Genomic DNA, 19410 nt, shown 5'->3' on the forward strand with positions numbered 1-19410 from the left:
GATATCCAAACATCACAATACAATATTATCACGATATGAAGGTCGCGATACGATAATTATCGCGATATTGTGGTGGGGTTGGCGATATTTAAGAAAGATCACAATATTGTAAAAAAAAAAAGAGCGCTCATGCTTAAAAAAAAAAAAAAAAAAGCACAATATTGTGCTTTTGTACATAACAGCAATGCATATTAACCACCTACAATCTCTAATAACAATATTGAGGCACTTACTTGCTAATGCAAGCACACATTGATGGCTTCACAAGCAAATTCGGTTCCACTTCATCTGACAATTAGCAAAGATTTTAAACTTAGAAGGCCAAAACATCCCTAATGAAAATTGAATTGCACTAATAAAGTAGCCACTAGAGGGTGCTAGAACAGCACGAATGTTAATCAACCTGACTTTTTGAACAGATGTGTTCCTTTGAAATATTGTGAACACGACGACGACGATATCACAATGTCACGATATTGTCCTTATCGTGACATCCCGAATGACGATACCGCGATTATCGATATATTGGTCAGGTCATAAATCCACGATAATCTACGATAAAACTACAAGAACGTCTTCCTAACAGACACCACAAATTTGTGTCTTTCGTAAACACGATTGTTGTGCAACAGGTCAGTCAGTCACACAGTCAATTGTTTCATTTGATAAACTGTGACACCATTTTTTTGTGTAACATTGCAAAAGTAAATACATAAAATGAATTAACTATTGAATCCAATTCAAAGAATATCGGTCAGAAATGGTTTGCTTTTTTTCCTTTTGCGGCCCCGACTGGACTCACTCATGACGTCGTCTCCAAACTGGTGCTGAGCGATGTGGTCGAAGAGCGACGTGAGGACGGGCAGCAGAGCGTTGGTGGTGTAGTTGATGTTCTGGGCCACGCCTTTCACCTACGGCGAGCAAACACGTTTGCGTATTGCACGTTGGCCTCCCTGACCGGATGGGTTTGGATCGGACCTGGTTGCGGCTGGACACTTTGCCCAGCTTGAGATTCTCCACCATCTTCTCGATGTCGTCGGCGGCGCTCTCGAAGAACTGACGCAAGCCGGCCTTGACGATCTCGGGGCCCGACTTCATGACGGTCCTAAAAAGAGAGGCGGTGACCGCACGCACAAATATTACGGCCATTTATTTTTCCCAACGAGGAGCGCGCGGTCAAGGTGACGCCAGGATGAGACGCACCTGGCGTCCAGCGAGCGGGACAGAATGTGAAGGCAGTTGACCACGGCGCTCGCGTCCGTTCCTAGAAACGGCAGACGGGACGTCAACAAGGTGCTTCATTTGACTGCTTGTCTGCTTAAAGGGATCGTTGGGATTTTGTTGACATGAATCTCAATTTCATCCTCACCTCCAGCGTGTGCGATCAGCACTGACTTCCCCCTGACAGCGTTCTGTGTGTCACACGAGTTCTGGTCCAGTTTTGCTCGAGAGGAAAATAATCCAGCAAGCTGGCTGGGGTCACTGAAATAAAAGCGTTTTTCTTCTAAAAACTATTTCTGTTGAAAAGAGTGATACATTTGCATCATTAACTCTTTTGAACACAAATTGCTTTTAGAAGAAAAACGCTTTTATTTCCGTGACCCCAGCCAGCTTGCTGGATTATTTTCCTCTTGAGCAAAACTGGACCACAACTCGTGTGACACACAGAACGCTGTCAGGGGGAAGTCAGTGCTGATCGCACACGCTGGAGGTGAGGATGAAATTGAGATTCATGTCAACAAAATCCAAACTGTCCCTTTAAATGCAGCTTCTGGTCGTCTCAATTTACTGACAAACGGACTTATTGAGATCGAAATCTGGGCCTGTTCAGTTGAACACAAGATGTTATTCTGTTGTGTGAACAGCAACAAGTAACACAGTCAAAGCTCGGTTTTCGAACGCTCCTGTTCTCAACCAAAATCGGTTTTCGAAAAAAAATCGTCTCTCGCCCAAAATGAAAAAAGCCGAGCGTACCTGAACGAGACTCACTCGGGAGCCGAGCTAACTCGAATGCGTGTTCAAAGTTGGTTTGGAAACGGACCTGTTCATTGTTATTTACGCACATCTTTTTTTGAGTTTTGCATCGTGTATTAGCCCCTCATCATGGGTCCAAAGAAAGCAAGTGCAAGTGGTAAAGCTGGTGAAGAAAAGAGGAAAGTAGTGCGCAGAACTATTGAATTTAAAAAAAGAAATGTTTGTATTTTGTTTTGTTCATCATTTTAGATAGCATATCTAAATAAAACTTTTCTATTTATGGTAAACAGTATACAGTGCAGTTTATGGTGTAAAATAGTAAAAAAAAAAAAAAAAAAACTTGGAACGGATTAAAATGATTTACATTAATTATAATGGGAAAAATGGTTTCGGATTTCGAACAAATCGCTTTTGGAACAGCCTTCTGGAACGGATTATGTTGGAAAACCGAGGTTTGACTGTAGGAGCTTGTGTACAACAGACTGTAGCAGAGCTAGCGGAAATGCTGGTCCTCGAGGGCCACACGCTATCCGGCATGTTTTCAAAGTTCTCCGCCAGCACACCCGATTCAAACGATCAGCTCTAAAAACATGCAAGTTTGGACCATGAGGACCAGAGTTGCCCACCACTGGGGCTTAAATCCTGAATACAAGAAGGAAATGCAAATTGAATAGGAATTATAACACCAATAGTGTTGTAAGGTCCGCAATCAATTAGTGGAGCCCAGAGTTCAAAGCAAACATGGTGCATCAGCATTTTGCTGTTATGCTGCACACAAATGGAATAAGCTGCCAACATCACCTTGTAAGTGAAGTCAGCCCCAAGTGTAAATGCGTCGAGATTTACATTAAAAACGATTCTTTCTTTTTTTTCCATACCTTTGATTAAAGCCAGTTTTTCCCAAATCATCATGTTCTTTTCGTACTTTTAATAAACGACTTTTTAATTCTTTACTTGGTTTGAAATGATTAAAATGCCATTTAGGCAAAAAACAAAAAAACAAAAACATGCACTAGATGAGAGCACGTGAGGGCAAACAACTCAAAAGTGATCATCGGCACAAAGGAAGAGGAAGAAGAAGCGGCAGAGGACGAGACACGTGCAGATCGCTTACCAAAAAGAGAAACTCGGTGCCTCACCAAAGCAGCCAACTTACAGAAGATGCTGACACGGAGGAGAAAAGAAAAGAAGAGGAAGACGACGATGAGGAGAAAATCGGGAAAGGAGAGAATGTTGGAGGGGACGATATGGAAAAAGACGATGTTAGGAGAGGAAGACGACAGACACGTCACACACTGTTTTTTTTTGTTTGTTTGTTTGCTTGGTTGGTTTTAGTAAGGAATGTGTCAAATCATTCAAACAAAAATCAGTGGAAACTTCAAAGCCTCAAAACAAGAAGTGAAAATAGTGAAAATATTTTGGAACAACGGTCGGCAAAACATTTTGTTCAAGCGCCACATTTGATCTTTTCAATTACAGATGATATTTCAAAAGAACATTCAAATATGCTATGTGTATTTTCTCATTCTTAAACTGCATTATTTATAAAATGTATTTATAAACAACCAATTAGGTTGTTTATTATTTGACAAAATGTGTCAATTACCGTGTATAATGAGAAAACGTATAAATTGGGGAATATTAAAACAAAAAATGTTGAATAAAATATATTTACGATGAATAACCAATTGCTTCAGAATAAAATTGATAAAAAGAAATTTGAAATTCTTAACCGCTTGCTCCTCACAAGCGTTGCGGGTGGATGGATGTTGGTTGGATGGATGGATGGATGGATGGATGGATGGTTGGATGGATGGATGGATGGATGGATGGATGGATGGATGGATGGATTGATGTATGGTTGGATGGATGGATGGATGTATGTATGTATGGTTGGACGGATGGATGGATGGATGGATGGATGGTTGGTTGGATGTATGGATGGTTGGTTGGATGTATGTATGGTTGGATGGATGGATGGATGGATGGATGGATGGATGTATGTATGGTTGGATGGATGGATGGATGGATGGATGGATGGATGGTTGGTTGGATGTATGGATGGTTGGTTGGATGTATGTATGTATGGATGGATGGATGGATGGATGGTTGGATGGATGGATGGATGGATGGATGGATGGATGGATGGATGGTTGGATGGATGGATGGATGTATGTATGGTTGGATGGATGGATGGATGGATGGATGGATGGTTGGTTGGATGTATGGATGGTTGGTTGGATGTATGTATGTATGGATGGATGGATGGATGGATGGTTGGATGGATGGATGGATGGATGGATGATGGAAAGAAGTAATGGTTGGATGGATGGATGGATGGATGGATGGATGTTGGTTGGATGGATGGATGGATGGATGGTTGGATGGATGGATGGATGGATTGATGGATTGTTTTGATGGATGGATGGATGGATGGACGGATGGATGGATGGATGGATGGATGGTTGGATGGATGGATGGATGGTTGGATGGATGGATGGATGGATGGATGGATGGTTGGATGGATGGATGTTGGTTGGATGGATGGATGGATGGATGTATGGATGGATGTATGGATGGATGGACGGACGGACGGACTTCCAGTAGTTTCCGCGTTCTTCCAGTTCTTGTGTTTCACCTTTGAAGTTCCACTGTGATTCTGCGAGACGTCTGAGAACCAACCTTGCAATCATTTCCTTCTCCTTGTTGGAGGAATGTCCTCCACTTCCCAGGACTTTTGCCGGCGTGGACAGGAAGTAGAGGCAGTGGTTCTTGAAGTACTGATTTACAAGTGGCAAGAGAATCTATGTGCAAAAAAAACAAAACACAAATGACTCAAATATCGCCTGCGTTTGCCAACCACCGGTTATCAAGTGCAACGATAGCGCACCTTGGCAAAGAATTTGATTTCCTGCTCGTGCGGCGACTTCTCCACTCGACCGCTACTGACCACGGCCTCTGTTAAAAGAAGCATCAGGAAGAAACGTGACGTCAACATTTCACGCTGTCAACTCGTTTCCGTCTCGCTGACCCAGATGAGCGATGAACTCTTGCGCAATGTCCATCCATTTGAGAAGCTTCTGCAGGAAGCCGTAGGCGAAGCGCTTCTCAATGGACGAGATGTCCTGCTCCATGTCCTTCATGCCCCTGACCGTGGTGAAAGAAAAAAAATCATTGGATGGATGTGAAAATGCTTTTTTCGATTCAACTGAACAAGATCGCATAACTTGACTTACAACTTATTTCACAGATTTTGTTTTTTTTACTCATCAGAATGAGCATTATATATAATTGATGGGAAACATTAATTGACAGCGGATTGGGCCTTCGAGCGGGCGTGACCGTTTTAGAGTGCCTCATCGTCTGCCACGAGTGTGCATACCATACAGAAAGAAGGTGAAAGAGCAAGGTAAAATAAATAAATAAATAAAAAGTCCAACTTGATAACCAGTGTGTGAACTAGTGCTTCGAGCGGGTGTGGCCTCTTTAGAGTGCCTCGTTGCTGCAGCATGGAAAAGCATTGAAAAGCTCTTTGATGCTGATAGTAGTAGTCTCTAATTTTTCCAGGTCGTAGAAGTCCCTTCTTCCTTGACAAGTCCGCCATGTTTTTTTGTTCGTCGGTACTTTTCTAAGGATTGAACTAATTTGCTCACAATAACATATAAATGCGTTTTTTAAACGTCCCAAAGACGTAATTATACGTTTTTATGCTAGAGCATACAGAAGGCTTTGATGCAGCCTCTCAACTGCAAAGAACGGTTGCAGAAATTGTAGTTATTACACAAACGGAAAGCAGGTGGCAGCAGAGTATAAGAGATCAACCAGGGCCATGTTGCAACAAGCTCTTTTCCCCACTGTTTTCACCAGGAATTGTAAAAACTGATGAAAGTTAACTATATTCTAATGCCAATTGCTGCAAAACGGAAACTGATAGAAATATACTTTTTTTTCCTGATGAAAGAAGAGACTTTACTCTTTCTTTTGGTAAGTTCCATGATTTTATAGTAATAGAACACAATATTCTGTGGGCCTTGCAAAATCAGTCAAAATCCAGTAAAACAGCGAACGGGATTGCAAAATGTGAAAATGTGAGTTAATCGTGAATGAGGTCCAGTGTCAATCAAATACTTTTGCCATCTTTGACCAAAACAAATCAATGATTACTTTGAGCTGAAAAGGTGAAAATAAGCATCCGACCTGGTGACGGCGTATCCGTTGAGCTGCAGGAACTTGAGCACGTCCTGTGCTTTTTCTCGGTCTCTCGCCTTCTCCTTCGCGGTCAGCGTGTCGTACGGCACCAGCAAAGGATGCGTGCCGCCGCCTGAAACGAGACGTTTGGTTTTGCTTAGCAACTTGTCACCGGTGCAAGTACGTGACAGAGAACGTTTTTTTTTTTTTTTTTTTTTTCCCACCTTTGGACTGAAGCTCCAACTTTTTCTTCCGGCCCCACGTGTTGTGGTAGTTTTCAGCCAACTGCTCGGCCATGGACTGCAAAAAGAAATGACAGGAAAGGACATTCATCTGGTGGAACTTGATGTGAAAAGAAAAAAACAACAACCATGAGAACCATGTCTGATACCAACCTGCAGCTCTCTGGACAGAGCCATTCCTGTGATGTCTATTGGTTGAGGGCTGTAACCATGGCTGGGATCATACGTAGCCTAGACACAGAGATGTTTTATTTGGAGTTTTGTTTCACTTTTTGCCCATTACATACGACAAGAGTACCTGAGCAGTTTGTGATATTTTCCGTGTGGCGGCCTTCTTCTCCACGTCTCCCTCGCCGTCTCGGGCTTTCTCCAAAGTCCACTCCCATGCCAGCATGGCTTTGATGGATTCTTTTATTGGCCAACGATAAATCTCTTTGTCCTGACGAGCGCAAGCAAGTGGGAGAAAGTATTCGATTCAAAACGCTTCATGTTTGTTTATTTGGTATGCCAAAAAATATTCATGGGTCAATGGGAGCCGCTGGTGTCAATTTTGATGGAAAAATTGTATATTTGCAAAAAAAAATGTGTATAAAATTGACTTTTCAAATTGTGGTAGCTACAATATTAATTAAAAAATAATCATAAAAGTGTCATTTTAAAAATTTATTTATTTATTTATTTTATCATATTTGACCCACAACATAACAGGATGGTTAATTAACTCATTTACTCCCAATATCGTATAAATACGTTTTTTTTAAAGCTCTAAGTGTCCCAAAGACGTATTTATACGTTTTTTTGTTGTTGTTTTTTTATGCTAGAGCATACAGAAGGCTTTGATGCAGCCTCTCAACTGCAAAGAACGGTTGCAGAAATGTTAGTTATTACACAAACGGCCAGCAGGTGGCAGCAGAGCAAAGGAGATCAACCAGGCCATGTAGAAAAAAAGCTCAATTACTTCCAATTTTAAATAGATTTGCGAAAACTGATGAAACTTAGCTCTCTTCTAATGCTAATTGCTGCAAAACGGAAACAGAAACATACTTTTTTTTTCTGATGAAAGAAGAGACTTTAATCTTTCTTTTGATAGGTTTCATGTTTTTATAGCAATAGAACACAATATTCTGTGGGCCTTGCAAAATCAGTCCAAATCCAGTAAGACAGCCGGGAGCGAACGGGATTGCGAAATGTGAAAATGGCGGCGAGTGAATAAGTTAATAAATACAAATAATCTGCTATATAAAATAGCCACGGACGTTGGTCAGTTAAATAACCAAATTGAAAAAAAAGAAGGGAAAATATCTTTACAGGACTCTCACGAATGTAAATTCTCGGCAGGCCGGATTAAAGAATTGGAATGTGTGCCCACTTTGTCCACTCCAAACCGAAAGGCCCAATTCAGTTATCTCGCAGAACCAAAACTCCTCATTACCTTTTCAGAGAACGTTTTGTACGGCCTCAGCATTGGGTGAGTCTTCGCGTTCTCGTCTAACACTTCCCCGTAGGTCCAGTTGTTCTGAATCTGTAAACGAAGCCATCGAAGCGACGCTCACTCACGATGAATAAACAAGTGATGAATTGGTGTTGCCAAAACTCACCTTTTCAAACGCCCATTTGTCATGGGTGTGCTCTGCGTACTTGTTGATGAAGACGTCCAACCTCTCGGGGATTATGGTGCTGTGGACAGATTGACTCGGGTTAGCATTAATACAGCACAATTATGAGCAAACGATACAAAACGTCATCAATATTGGGGATCGGCCATCACGAATACTCACTTGGTGGTCTCCACCGGCTTGGGATCAAAGTTGCCCTCGGCATCCACGGACGCTTTCTTTTCGGTGTGAGAGGAGTAGCTGGCGTCCACGTAGTCGGGCGGGATGGCCCCCGCTATGGCGCACAGGCACGGCATGGCGATCTTGAAGAGCTCGGCCTCAAATTTCTACAGTGCGGGGATGAATGCGGAGGAGCGGAGTTACGAAAGGAACCCTCAATTCATTTGAAAGACAATTTATCTACATTTTGTCTTGCAGTCTTTTTTTAAGCATTCACTAGGACAACTTCACAAAATTCGACCAAAAATGGATTTGAAAATGACACAAGTTCATGTACTTCTACATACATAGTATGAGTACTTTTGGCCAACTCTTACACAAGGTGAGTTAGCAAAGGAGACGGAAAAGAAAGAAGGTCGGTTCTCACCTTGTGGGCCAAAGACTCGAAGATTCCCCAGAAGAGCTTGCGGGAAAGATGCAGCTCCTCCTCTGAAGTCACCCCAAAGTTGGCCCAGCCGTTAGGCAAGCAGTAGTACTTCCAGCAGCGCTCATAGTGATTGGTCAGAAGCTGCAAGAAGATCGTACATGTTGGTAGAGATTACATGACCTGGAAGCTATTGAGCTAAAATGCTGATTTCTATATATAAAAATTCATAGAAAATATTGAAAGATATGAAATTGAAAAACAAGACTCATATCTCATGTGGGATTCCCAGCACTACTATCTCACACCAATTTTGAGTTCACAGGTCACATGACCTGGAAGCTATTGAGCTAAAAAGCAAATGTTTATGTTTAAAAACTCATAGAATATTGAGAAATTTGATGTTGAAAGAAAAAGAGGTGTAAACAAAGGTGAACTTTATGATAGAGAGAAAAATGGCAAAAATCCAATTTTTGGAGGGAGCCGGAGAACATCATTATCTTTGTCTGATGGAATGTAATGAAGGGTAAAAAATAAATAATCAGAAAGAAATCTGCAGATTAAATCGGCTGGCTGATGAATCAGCTAATTTATAGTAAATAAATCATAATCCTCTGACAAAAGAAATGAAATTGGATAATTGTCCCTTGGCACAGTGGTTGGCAATCATTGCCCTTGTTCACCACTGCAACCAACATTCTGTATATTATTTATCTAGTTTTTTCTTAATGTACAGTGTCTTTTTAATGCGCTATATAAATAAAGGAGTATGGTATTTATCTTTAAGAATTCTTCCTTGTGTTTGTGTACAAGAAATTTCAAAAAAAGACGAGGCAGACCTTGAGCGGCATCTTTGCATATTCGTTGAGGATGGGCACGTCAAACACGAGCCTCCTGAGCAGATGCTGAAGCATGGACGGCCGCAGGTACCTGCCAACAGCGCGTCATGAAGAAGGAAGATTTGACATTTGACATTTGCCAGCCAACTGACTTGCAGAGCCACATCAGGCACTCCTCGATGACGTCCCTCTGGGCCTTGGTGAGGGCTCGGCCTCGGGACAGCCGGTAGATGGTGTGCAGCATGGAGTCGATCATGATGGCGCGGTGGTCCGTGCCGGCGAATAAGGGGGCGCACTTGGTGAGCAGGGGCAGGACGGCCGAGCACAGGTAACGGTTCAGCGCCAGGGCCATTTCCGTGGTGCTGAAAGCCACCTAAAAGGTAGAGAGGTCCGAAAAACTGTATCAAAAAAGATCGGCCATCCATACGGTAACCACAACCAGGAGGGTTGGTTAGATGAAAAATCCTTAACTCATTCACTCGCCGCCATTTTCACATTTCGCAATCCCGTTCGCTCCCGGCTGTTTTACTGTTTTTCTGTTTCCGTTTTGCAGCAATTGGCATTAGAAGAGAGCTAAGTTTCATCAGTTTTCACAAATCTATTCAAAATTGTAATTTAGCTTTTTTTTCTCCATGGCCCTGGTTGATCTCCTTTGCTCTGCTGCCACCTGCTGGCCGTTTGTGTAATAACTACCATTTCTGCAACCGTTCTTTGCAGTTGAGAGGCTGCAACAAAGCCTTATGTATGCTCTAGCATTAAAAAAAAAACAAAAAACGTATAAATACGTCTTTGGGACACTTAAAAAGAAAAACATATTTACACGTTATTGGGAGCAAATGAGTGTACTCAAAGGGCTTACCGTGTCGAGAGAAGCCGCAGCTCTCATGTCGGGCAAGAAGCCGACCTCCAGCACGTGGAGCAGGAAGTCCTGGTTCTCGATACCGTAGACTCTGTCCAGGAACAGCACCATGGAAGCTTTGTGGTCGGGCACGAAGCTGGCAGACATCTTGGGCTCGACAACCTGACCGTCTGCGTGTGAGCAGGAAAACAAAAAACAAAAAAAAACAAGCATGTCCAGACAGTAAGCTTTGAAAACTCTTCTTTGTTTGTGTCTGCATGACTGTATTATAGTGCCCCCAGTGGACAAAAAACGTATACCAAAGGAGCCACAATGCATGAATAATACCACACACTCTATATTTCTTTACATTAGGACTAACTGGACAAAGTCTTGTCGAGACTTCGCACTTCACCTTTGCCGTGAGAAGGAATCTGCACAGGCAAGCTGATGACTCCCACGAGATCCTCGATGGGCACCAGAGACCTCAGGATGGCTCGGATCCTCAGAGCTTCACCCTTCCCTGCTTGGATCAGCTGGTGGACAAATACAGACGGGTCAAGAGTTCCGTTTTGTTTGTTTTTTTGACATCTGGAGCGCTGCGACAAAGCAGCATTGTCAAAAGCGTCTCCGCTCACGTGCATCTCGGGAGCGCAGCGGCCCAGCAAGTCAATGAGGGCCGAGTAGAAGGACATGATGGCGTTTCCCAGATGCACGCGGCTCTCCTCCTGTTGCTCCTCACCGCCGAACCTGAAAAGAAAGAAGAAAGAAAGATGAGGGGTTCCTCGAAAAAAAAATAAAAAATGTTCTCTGGACCCTGTCATGTGCTGAAGGTTGGATCCCAAAGCGCAGACAAATGAAATTTTCACTATTTATTCACATCGAGAGGAATTTTAACAAACTTGACTAGACGAGAAACAAAGAGAGTTGCACAGAGGACAGTGGTAATAATCCGACAAAGACACATGTCTCAGGAGGCTTATATAGACAAGGAATCGATCTGATTGGTTGTGGTTAGACATGTGGGTAACAGGACTGACATGGAATGATCTGATTGGCTGTTGAGCAGGTAAAGGGATTAAAGATTCCTAACATCACATAACATCCCATTAGCCTAAAACCAGTTGAAACTAGATGCTCGTTATATCAGTTCAAAACAGACAATTGACCTCACGGTCAACTTAACTCTTTGACTGCCAAAAACGTTTAATAACGTATTCTAAAATACTAACGAATGCCACCAAAAACGTTAATTTACGTTTATTACGTTTTTTTTTCTCAATGGGCAGCACAATGTCTTGTGCAGCGCTGCCTTGTCATTAAACAAAAAATATTAGTGTCAAAGTCACTGTTGTGCAAAAAAAAATGTATCTATCAATGTATGTATTTTCGCTTTCAGCACTCAAATGACATCATTTCAAATGGTGATTACTAAAGACCAGAATAAGTTAGAAACATACTTTTTTTTCTCATGAAAGAATGGAATCCATTCTTTCATATGGTATCCACCATGTTTATGTCGTCATACCGCACAATATTCTGTTTGCTTTGAAAGGTGAGTGAAAATGCTCCAAATCGGCTGGCACAGTTGGGGTTTTTTTTTTGGATAACGTTCTGCAGTCAAAGAGTTAACAGGTCATGAACTCAAAGTTAACCCTGGCGTGACCCCAGACATGACAGCGGAGCCAAAAAGGTTTGCGACGGAAACCCACATGAAGCGTCTGTCTTTTTTGACGGTGGGTCCGTCCCTCGCCGGATCCTCCGAGATCTTGATGGCCTCCTCCATGGCGGCCAGCAGACCGTTGCCGCCCTCTCCTCTGAGCGCCGGGCCGAAGCACTCGGGCCGGCGGATGAGAAGGCGCACCACCACGTTGGCGTTCTCCTCCACGCTCTCGCCTATGACGGCGACAACAAGAATTATAGGAGCAGAGCGGAAGTGCTCTCGATTGGGATATGCTCATGCTTACCCCAGATACTAATGATTAGCATAATTGGATGAACTTATCAATGAATGATAACCAAATTTGTGAATAACGACCAGCCGAAGAGTGCCGGCACTTTCCGGGACGCCCTCGTTACCGTTCACAAAGACGGCAAAGCGCAGGAAGTCCAAATATCTCTCCCCACCGCACGGGTTCCATCCGATGTCGGGGTAGCCCTTGGAAAGCAGCATGGGGCACATCTGCAGGCCGCAGCCTGCCAAGTACGTCACCACCTGCGTCACATACGCGCAATCGTTACAAAAGGGACCGCACCTCATATATGTGCAATCGTTAACGCTTTCATCTTGTTGTCTACAGACAGTCGCCGACGTATTTTTAACAGTTTTTGACCCATTGTGAAACCAGATGGATTTTATCAAGAGGTGTCAAGGCTGGTTGTCAAAATAGCAACAGATAGAAAATAGCTTTGCGGATTGTAACTACTTCATAAATTGCGTGTCTGCATCAGGAGTTTTTTTTTTTGTTAAAGAAAACGAACACAAAAAAAAGCTAAAATAAAAATTCAACAATTTCGTTAACGAAATAAAAGAAAAACAAAAATTCTTTTAAAAAAATGAAAATCTAACTAAAACTATAATTATAACGAAAATATTCTTCGTTTTAGTCTATGGTAATTTAATTTAATACATGAGCCTTTGGAGATGATTTTAAATATATTTAACCGGAATAAGGACATTTAAGAAATGACATCATCTAGCAGCAGCCAATAGAAGAGCACCTTCAGGTGATGTCATTCCTCGGCGCAACAATTTTGCGTGCTTGACTTTAAAAAAAAAAAAAAAAAAAAAAAGCGGCTCGCCGGCTTTTTCATTTAACTCAGCTGAAATGCGACGCTAGGTAAGAAATGTGTTACTGTTTTCATTTTGCCATGATGTTCATTAAATATTGTGCACAAGTAATACACATTAAAAAAAAAAATAATACTGAAACTAAGCATTTTTTAAGTAACTACAACTAATAAAAACTAACAGAGCCACCCCGAAAACTAATAAAAACAAAACTCAAAACAAAATAAGAACTAAAATAAAAAAAACTCTAATAACTGGTTTTCATGCATTTTTTTTTTTTCTCTTGTCATACCATTTCGAGGTCTTGCTCCTGTAGCGCCAAAGCCAGCTCGTTGTTGTCGATGCAAGAGGCGGCCGCCACATCCAGAGGGGTGGAGCCACGCATGCCTGCCAGTCGGAAGACAAAACGGTCAATTTGGTCATCATAAAAACATCAGGTACACCGACGCAATCATATCTAATACGAAGCATTATAGTGAACTTGATCCACTTGTTTGTTGCTGCTGTTTTATAAATACTTTGTTTTTTAACTGTCCCAAAGACGTATTTATACGTTTTTTGTTTGTTTTGTTTTTTTAATGCTAGCGCAAACAGAAGGCTTTGATGCAGCCTCTCAACTGCAAACAACAGTTGAAGAAATGGTAGTCATTACAGAACCGGCCAGCAGGTGGCAGCAGAGCAAAGGGCCTTGTTGAAAAAAAGCTCATTTAAAAAAACAAAAAAATTCCCAAAATAAGACATGCATTTCTGATAGAGAAAACACAATTTGTTCCATGCAGGGCATTTACATATCTATTTATCACATTCAACAAAATTCCCTGAATTTCCTTGACAAAATTCACAAATGAAAACAAATATTTGACATATTTACTGTGCGTCCTCCAACCACATTTCTGCATTTCTACTTGGAAAGTGTTTTTATTTTATCAGTGCAGTACGCTGACCCAGTCCGATGCCGCTGTTCTGCAACAGGTAGCCCAGGTGGTCAAACATGGAGCGCTGGTTCTGGCGGCTGATTCGGCAGAAGTAGCACAGGAAGCGGCAGCAGTTGGTCACCATTTGGGGGAAGCGGATTTCCTGTGGGGGGGGAGAAAAAAACGAGCGACGTGATGCTTAAGTGAGTGACCAAACTCCAATGGCGACGTTTGAGTTTGCCCCGCCCCTTCCTATAAAAACACGTCGGCACGCCGTGATGGAGATTTTTGGGGAAGGATGTTCACCTTTGAATCTCCTCCGCCACCCAACACGTTCACCATCACTTCCATCACCGTCTCGTGCATACCGAGAGCTCGCATCAAATTGGGGTGCTGGTAGAAAACTTTGTTGTTCATGATATTCCTAGAACAAACAAAAAAAAACATTGAAACAAAAAGCGAAAATTTACAACGGCGTGTCAGGGCCATGTAGAAATAGATATTTTCTTTGAGGGCGGGAGCAATATGATGAGAAAAAAGCCGGCAGAAAGGAAACGAATGTGTCACAGTTTGCAAAATGCAGACGGTGGAAGAAGTCGTTAAAATGGACTTTTCGTTTTCAAACAAGAAGATACGAATTGCTTTAGCAGAGATGAACAATATCATAGTTGACACTTTACAAACTGGCAAATTTGCCACTTTTTTTTCTCAGAATATTAAAAAGTAAAAATTTGCGACTTTTTAAAGTGGTAAATTTGTCACTTTTTTTTTCTCGTCATATTAAAAAGTGTCAAATTTGCCACTTTTTTTTCTCGTCATATTAAAAAGTGTCAAATTTGCCTTTTTTTTTTCTCATCATATTAAGAAGTAAAAATTTGCTACTTTATAAAGTGGCAAATTTGCCTCTTTTTTTCCTCGTCATATTAAAAAGTAAAAATTTTCCACTTAATAAACTGGCAAATTTGCCACTTTTTTTCTCGTCATATTAAAAAGTGTCAAATGAGCAAATTTGCCTTTTTATAAGGTGGCAAATTTGCCACTTTATAAAGTGGCTAATTTGGCACTTTTTTTTCTCGTCATATTAAAAAGTGGCAAATTTTCCACTTTATAAAGTCACAAATTTTCTAAAAGAAACATGGTTGTATCTTTTAGTCATTGATTCGTAATAATTCGTACAATTGAGTTCAAATTAAAAAGATATACTTACTGTACTGTAAAAAAACGAGGGTGATATTGATTTGTGTTGAAGTCTTTCTGCCACTAGATGGCATTATTGCATTTGTAAGATATTGGCGACAGCTCAGTTCATTTTTATTTTCATATAAAGAGCCGTCTAATCTTTAACTTGAAGTAACTTGTGAAATTCTGTGCATTTTTAAAATTGTAAAATACATATTTGACCCCAGTCTCCACCAATAGATGCATTATTATGACATTTATTACTGCTAAATGTTGACGTGGACGTGTCTGCTGCGTCGCAACTAGAATTTCCCCAGTAATTGTCAGTAATCGTGCATTTACAAAAATTTGTAACATTTAAATGAACTCAAAATAAACACACGAATTCTGACACCCCCTAATTCAATTAATTTCCTGTAATCACTCAAATATATTAAATCAGAGGTTTTTGGGTCCAGGGAGAACTTTTTCCGAGGACATCCTGATAATCCCAACAGCAATTAAAAATAACCACCATGTGTATTTCGAAAGTTGTGGAATAAGTTCCCGATTTTTCGAGAAAACTTGATGGGGATCGAGAGCGAGCGCACGCAACGCATTCGGACCCGATGCTCTGGATCATGAGGCACTCCTCCTCCGGGCCCATCTGGACGATGAGCAGCGAGCGGATCTGGCCCAGGCACTCCAGCAGGTCCATGGTGTCCTGGTAGGACACGGCGTTGATGGCGTACGCTTTGGGCAGCGCCCGGATCAGCTCGCCCAGGCCGTCGTACTGCCGGTGGAGCAGGCTGAACATCAGGCGCACCAGCTCCGGGTTCTGGATGAACGACTCCTGGGCCCAGTGGATCATCGTGTGGGAGATCAGCTCCTGAAGGGTGCCTGCGTGACGACATCCGCGACATATTCACCTCCTCCTTCCACGCTTCTCAGCGGAATCATTTTGCGCTTCATCTTACTGGGTTTGGGCTCCTCCTCTGCCTCGGGCTTCTCCTCCTCTTCCTTCTTCCGCAAACTTTTCACTTTCTCCACCAGACTGAGGAGTCTTCCACTCAGCGAGGCGTCCACCTCCTCCTCCTCGGTCTCCTCCTCGATATGGATGCCTTCGAGTGGGCGGAGTCAAGAGCGGCTTAGAATAGGACGTAAAGTAGGTGCAGAACGTGAGATCGTTCCTCACCGCAGTGAAGAAGGAGGTCATTGTGAAAGTCTCCCAGGGTGTCTCGCACGTCTTCGGGCACAGGACAGTCCTCATCCTCTGGACTGTGTTTGAAATTGGTCAGCAAAAGAACCTTCAAAAAAAAATAAAAAAGATCATCCATTTAGTGTGCATGATCGTTTGGCAGCTAAAATTGATAGTGCACCTGGTCCTGCGGCGGCGAGCGGAACTCGCGAGTCTTGCGCGCCGTCTCGGCAGCCGACATGGTGAAGGCTGTCATCAGCTGGTTGTAGCGGACACGCTGGTTGCTCTGGATTTCGTGCACAAAGTTGTCCGAGTAGGCCACAATGGCCTCCACGCGATGTCGCAGTTCGCAGTCGCAGAAGTACTGCAGCAGCGTGCACATCTGAGAGCGAGAGACACAGTTTGAATACTTCACAAAAAAGGCAAATAGCATAGTCACAAATTCTTTTCCAAAGGTCTTAGAGCCCTTGAAAACATTCTATTTCATCAGATTTCGGCATGTTTCACTGTAATTTGGCAGCCCATTGAAGAGATATAATGCTGCCATCTGTTCGCCATAGTTAGTGAGTGTTTTTGATTCTACAACCCATTGACCAGGCAGTTCTGCACTTAGATGATGCACTGCCCATGGATTAAAAAAACAAAACAAAACAAAACAAAACAACTAAAAAACGTGGTTGACGTCATTTAACGTTTATGGCGGCATACATCATGATTTTATTAATCGTGATTAACCGTTTTTGGCGGTCAAAGCGTTAACATGTTTAATCGTAATTAATCACGACTAAAATAGTTAACTCACGATTAATCGCAAATTTTACATCAGTTCTAAATGTACAACAAAATGTTTTTTTTCTAAGTTTTCATAGTCTTGTTAACATGAAAGTGGAAAACATGTTAAACTAATAGAATGGCTGCATCTGCATAGTCATTGATACAGAAATGTAATCATAATTCCGAAAATTGAGTTAAAATTAAAAAGATGTACTGTACTGTAAAAAAAACGAGTGTGATATTGATTTGTGTTGAGGTCATTCTTTTTTATGCCACTAGATGGCGTAATTGCATTTGTAAGACGGTGGTGGCGGCTCGGTGCATTTTTCTTTTCAGCATATATTGTGAAATTCTGCACATTTTTAAAATTGTAAAATACAACTTGACCCCAGTCTCCACAAATATATGCATTATTATTAATACATTTATTCCTGCTAAATTTCGACATGGATGTATCTGCTGCGTTGCGAATTCCCCCAGAACAGGCTTTCTGAGTAAGGAATCGCGCATTAAAAAAAAAAGAGTGGTGTTAAAGGAACTTTAAATGAATTATTATTTTTTTTTTTATTATAAATATCAGTTATCAGACCAACCTGCAGTTTGACAGACTCTGGCAACTTCATCTGCAGCAATCCCTCCTCCAGACCTTCCTCTTCTTCTTTCAATTCGGCCTCCAGCATCTCCGCCTCCTTCTCCTCTTCTGCCTTTTCTCCGTCCACTTTCCCGCCTTTGGCCACGCCTTCCTCCTCCTTCTCTTCCGCCTCCTCTTTGGGCTCAGCCACGTCGCCGTCCTCGTGCTCTCTTTTCTCCAAATCTTTCAGCTCCTCTTCCTCGTCCTCCGGCTCGGCCTCGTCCGCCTCGTCCTCCTTCTCGCCGTCGCTTTCGCCGTCCGCTTCCGCTTTCTCCACTTGCTCCTCGGCTTCCTTCCCGCTGAACACGTTGGGGTCGATCATCTTCAGGATGTGTTTGGTGTCTTCGTCGTCGAAGATGCCCATGATGAGCAGCGTGCTGATCAGCTTGAGTATGGGGACAAAGTGGAACTCCACGCTGCCTCCTACTGGGTCGCGCATGGCCTGGCTGCCATCCAGCACCGCTTCGGTTAGCATGCTAATCGCAAGGGTCTTCAGCTCCTGAAGTGGGGGGGGGGAGAACATTGCAGGGGTTACCTGAAGCACAAACAAATCCTAAAGACCCAAACGTCAGTCGTTTGTTGATCACATAAACAGCAATTTGATGCCAAACGGGGCTGACCAGTATTTTTGTGGCTTCACAAGATATACATTTCCAAAATAAAAAATACATACATTAATTAATTAATAGAAGTGAAAATAAAATTGGATGTGCAAAATATAATTCAAAAATTAAATATAAAAATCAATATAAATGGAAATAAAAACAACAAAAAAGATACAGTATCCATAAGTACATAAATAAATGGAAAAATAAATAAAAAAATAAAAAAACAAGATTCAAAAAATAAAAATAAATATAAAACTAAATGTGGAAATGAATACAAAAATAAATGTATAAATTGAATTAAATATCAATCAATAAATAAAACCATTCTGTCTCACATTTATTTATTTCATGCTGTATCTGCTCTGTCAGGACGAAATATTATTCAAAATAAGCATTTCAGCGTAAGCATTTCCATTTATTTTTTTGCATTTCAGTTTTGAACCATATTTTTTATGTCCGTTTTTATTTTCACTTTTCACTTTTATACATTCATGTATTGTATTTGCTTAATCTTTTATTTATTTTTAATTTTGACAGTTTTGCTCCTTCATAATAAATAGCAATTAATCCAAATGTTTCCCATTGTTTTGGCACAAATAATTACTAGTAGACACATACATCTGGAAAATATTCACATTTACTGATTATTATCTTGTTGCTAAAATTACTAATTACATGACAAGCAATATGAAATTTAAAAAAAATATATATATATATAAATCTGTTTTCTTTTTCATTTACAAATACAAATCACAGCGATAAAACAACTTACACACTAGTAAAAATGTGCATAAATTTCCCATCCAGTCTGAAAATTGTGATCACCTCAACTGACTCCTCACAGCATACAAATGAAAGTTTATAAAAATGTCTACCTTGTAAATTTGTACATAAATTGCATACAAGGTGTAGAAAACAAAGTCTGACTTGGTGATGAACTGCAATTTGTAACAATAACAAGGAAGAGTGGCTCATGTTTATTTCGCAAAGTTTCCGAACGCAACGCGTCTCTTACCTGCAGTGGGAAAACGGGACTAAGCGTATACAAGTCAGGAT

The 19410-nt window shown here is 41.5% G+C and overlaps 1 protein-coding gene across 17 annotated transcripts in view; it reads right to left on the bottom strand.

Moving 5' to 3' along the window:
* The window catches only part of ryr1b (ryanodine receptor 1b (skeletal)), a 94228-nt gene that overhangs the window by 37502 nt on the left and 37316 nt on the right, over positions 1–19410 (bottom strand). For all 17 annotated transcript variants that reach the window (XM_077494286.1, XM_077494285.1, XM_077494276.1 and 14 more), the window contains 31 exons: positions 19370–19410; positions 17709–18245; positions 16523–16723; positions 16339–16450; positions 16121–16264; positions 15770–16043; positions 14292–14409; positions 14016–14148; positions 13364–13458; positions 12360–12495; positions 11993–12176; positions 10919–11030; positions 10696–10816; positions 10302–10471; positions 9595–9815; positions 9443–9533; positions 8607–8747; positions 8183–8346; positions 8003–8081; positions 7837–7926; positions 6703–6843; positions 6558–6635; positions 6387–6462; positions 6172–6295; positions 5006–5121; positions 4865–4932; positions 4657–4778; positions 3089–3138; positions 1204–1264; positions 979–1105; positions 803–911 (listed from right to left, as the gene is read on the bottom strand). The exon at positions 19370–19410 is cut by the window's right edge and continues 404 nt beyond it. In XM_077494286.1, the coding sequence (XP_077350412.1) occupies positions 803–911; positions 979–1105; positions 1204–1264; positions 3089–3138; positions 4657–4778; positions 4865–4932; positions 5006–5121; positions 6172–6295; positions 6387–6462; positions 6558–6635; positions 6703–6843; positions 7837–7926; positions 8003–8081; positions 8183–8346; positions 8607–8747; positions 9443–9533; positions 9595–9815; positions 10302–10471; positions 10696–10816; positions 10919–11030; positions 11993–12176; positions 12360–12495; positions 13364–13458; positions 14016–14148; positions 14292–14409; positions 15770–16043; positions 16121–16264; positions 16339–16450; positions 16523–16723; positions 17709–18245; positions 19370–19410 (4236 nt within the window). The remainder of the gene's footprint in view (positions 1–802; positions 912–978; positions 1106–1203; positions 1265–3088; positions 3139–4656; positions 4779–4864; positions 4933–5005; positions 5122–6171; positions 6296–6386; positions 6463–6557; positions 6636–6702; positions 6844–7836; positions 7927–8002; positions 8082–8182; positions 8347–8606; positions 8748–9442; positions 9534–9594; positions 9816–10301; positions 10472–10695; positions 10817–10918; positions 11031–11992; positions 12177–12359; positions 12496–13363; positions 13459–14015; positions 14149–14291; positions 14410–15769; positions 16044–16120; positions 16265–16338; positions 16451–16522; positions 16724–17708; positions 18246–19369) is intronic.

This window comes from Festucalex cinctus, chromosome 13, assembly GCF_051991245.1.
Source record: "Festucalex cinctus isolate MCC-2025b chromosome 13, RoL_Fcin_1.0, whole genome shotgun sequence".
NCBI classification, from domain to species: Eukaryota; Metazoa; Chordata; class Actinopteri; order Syngnathiformes; family Syngnathidae; genus Festucalex; species Festucalex cinctus.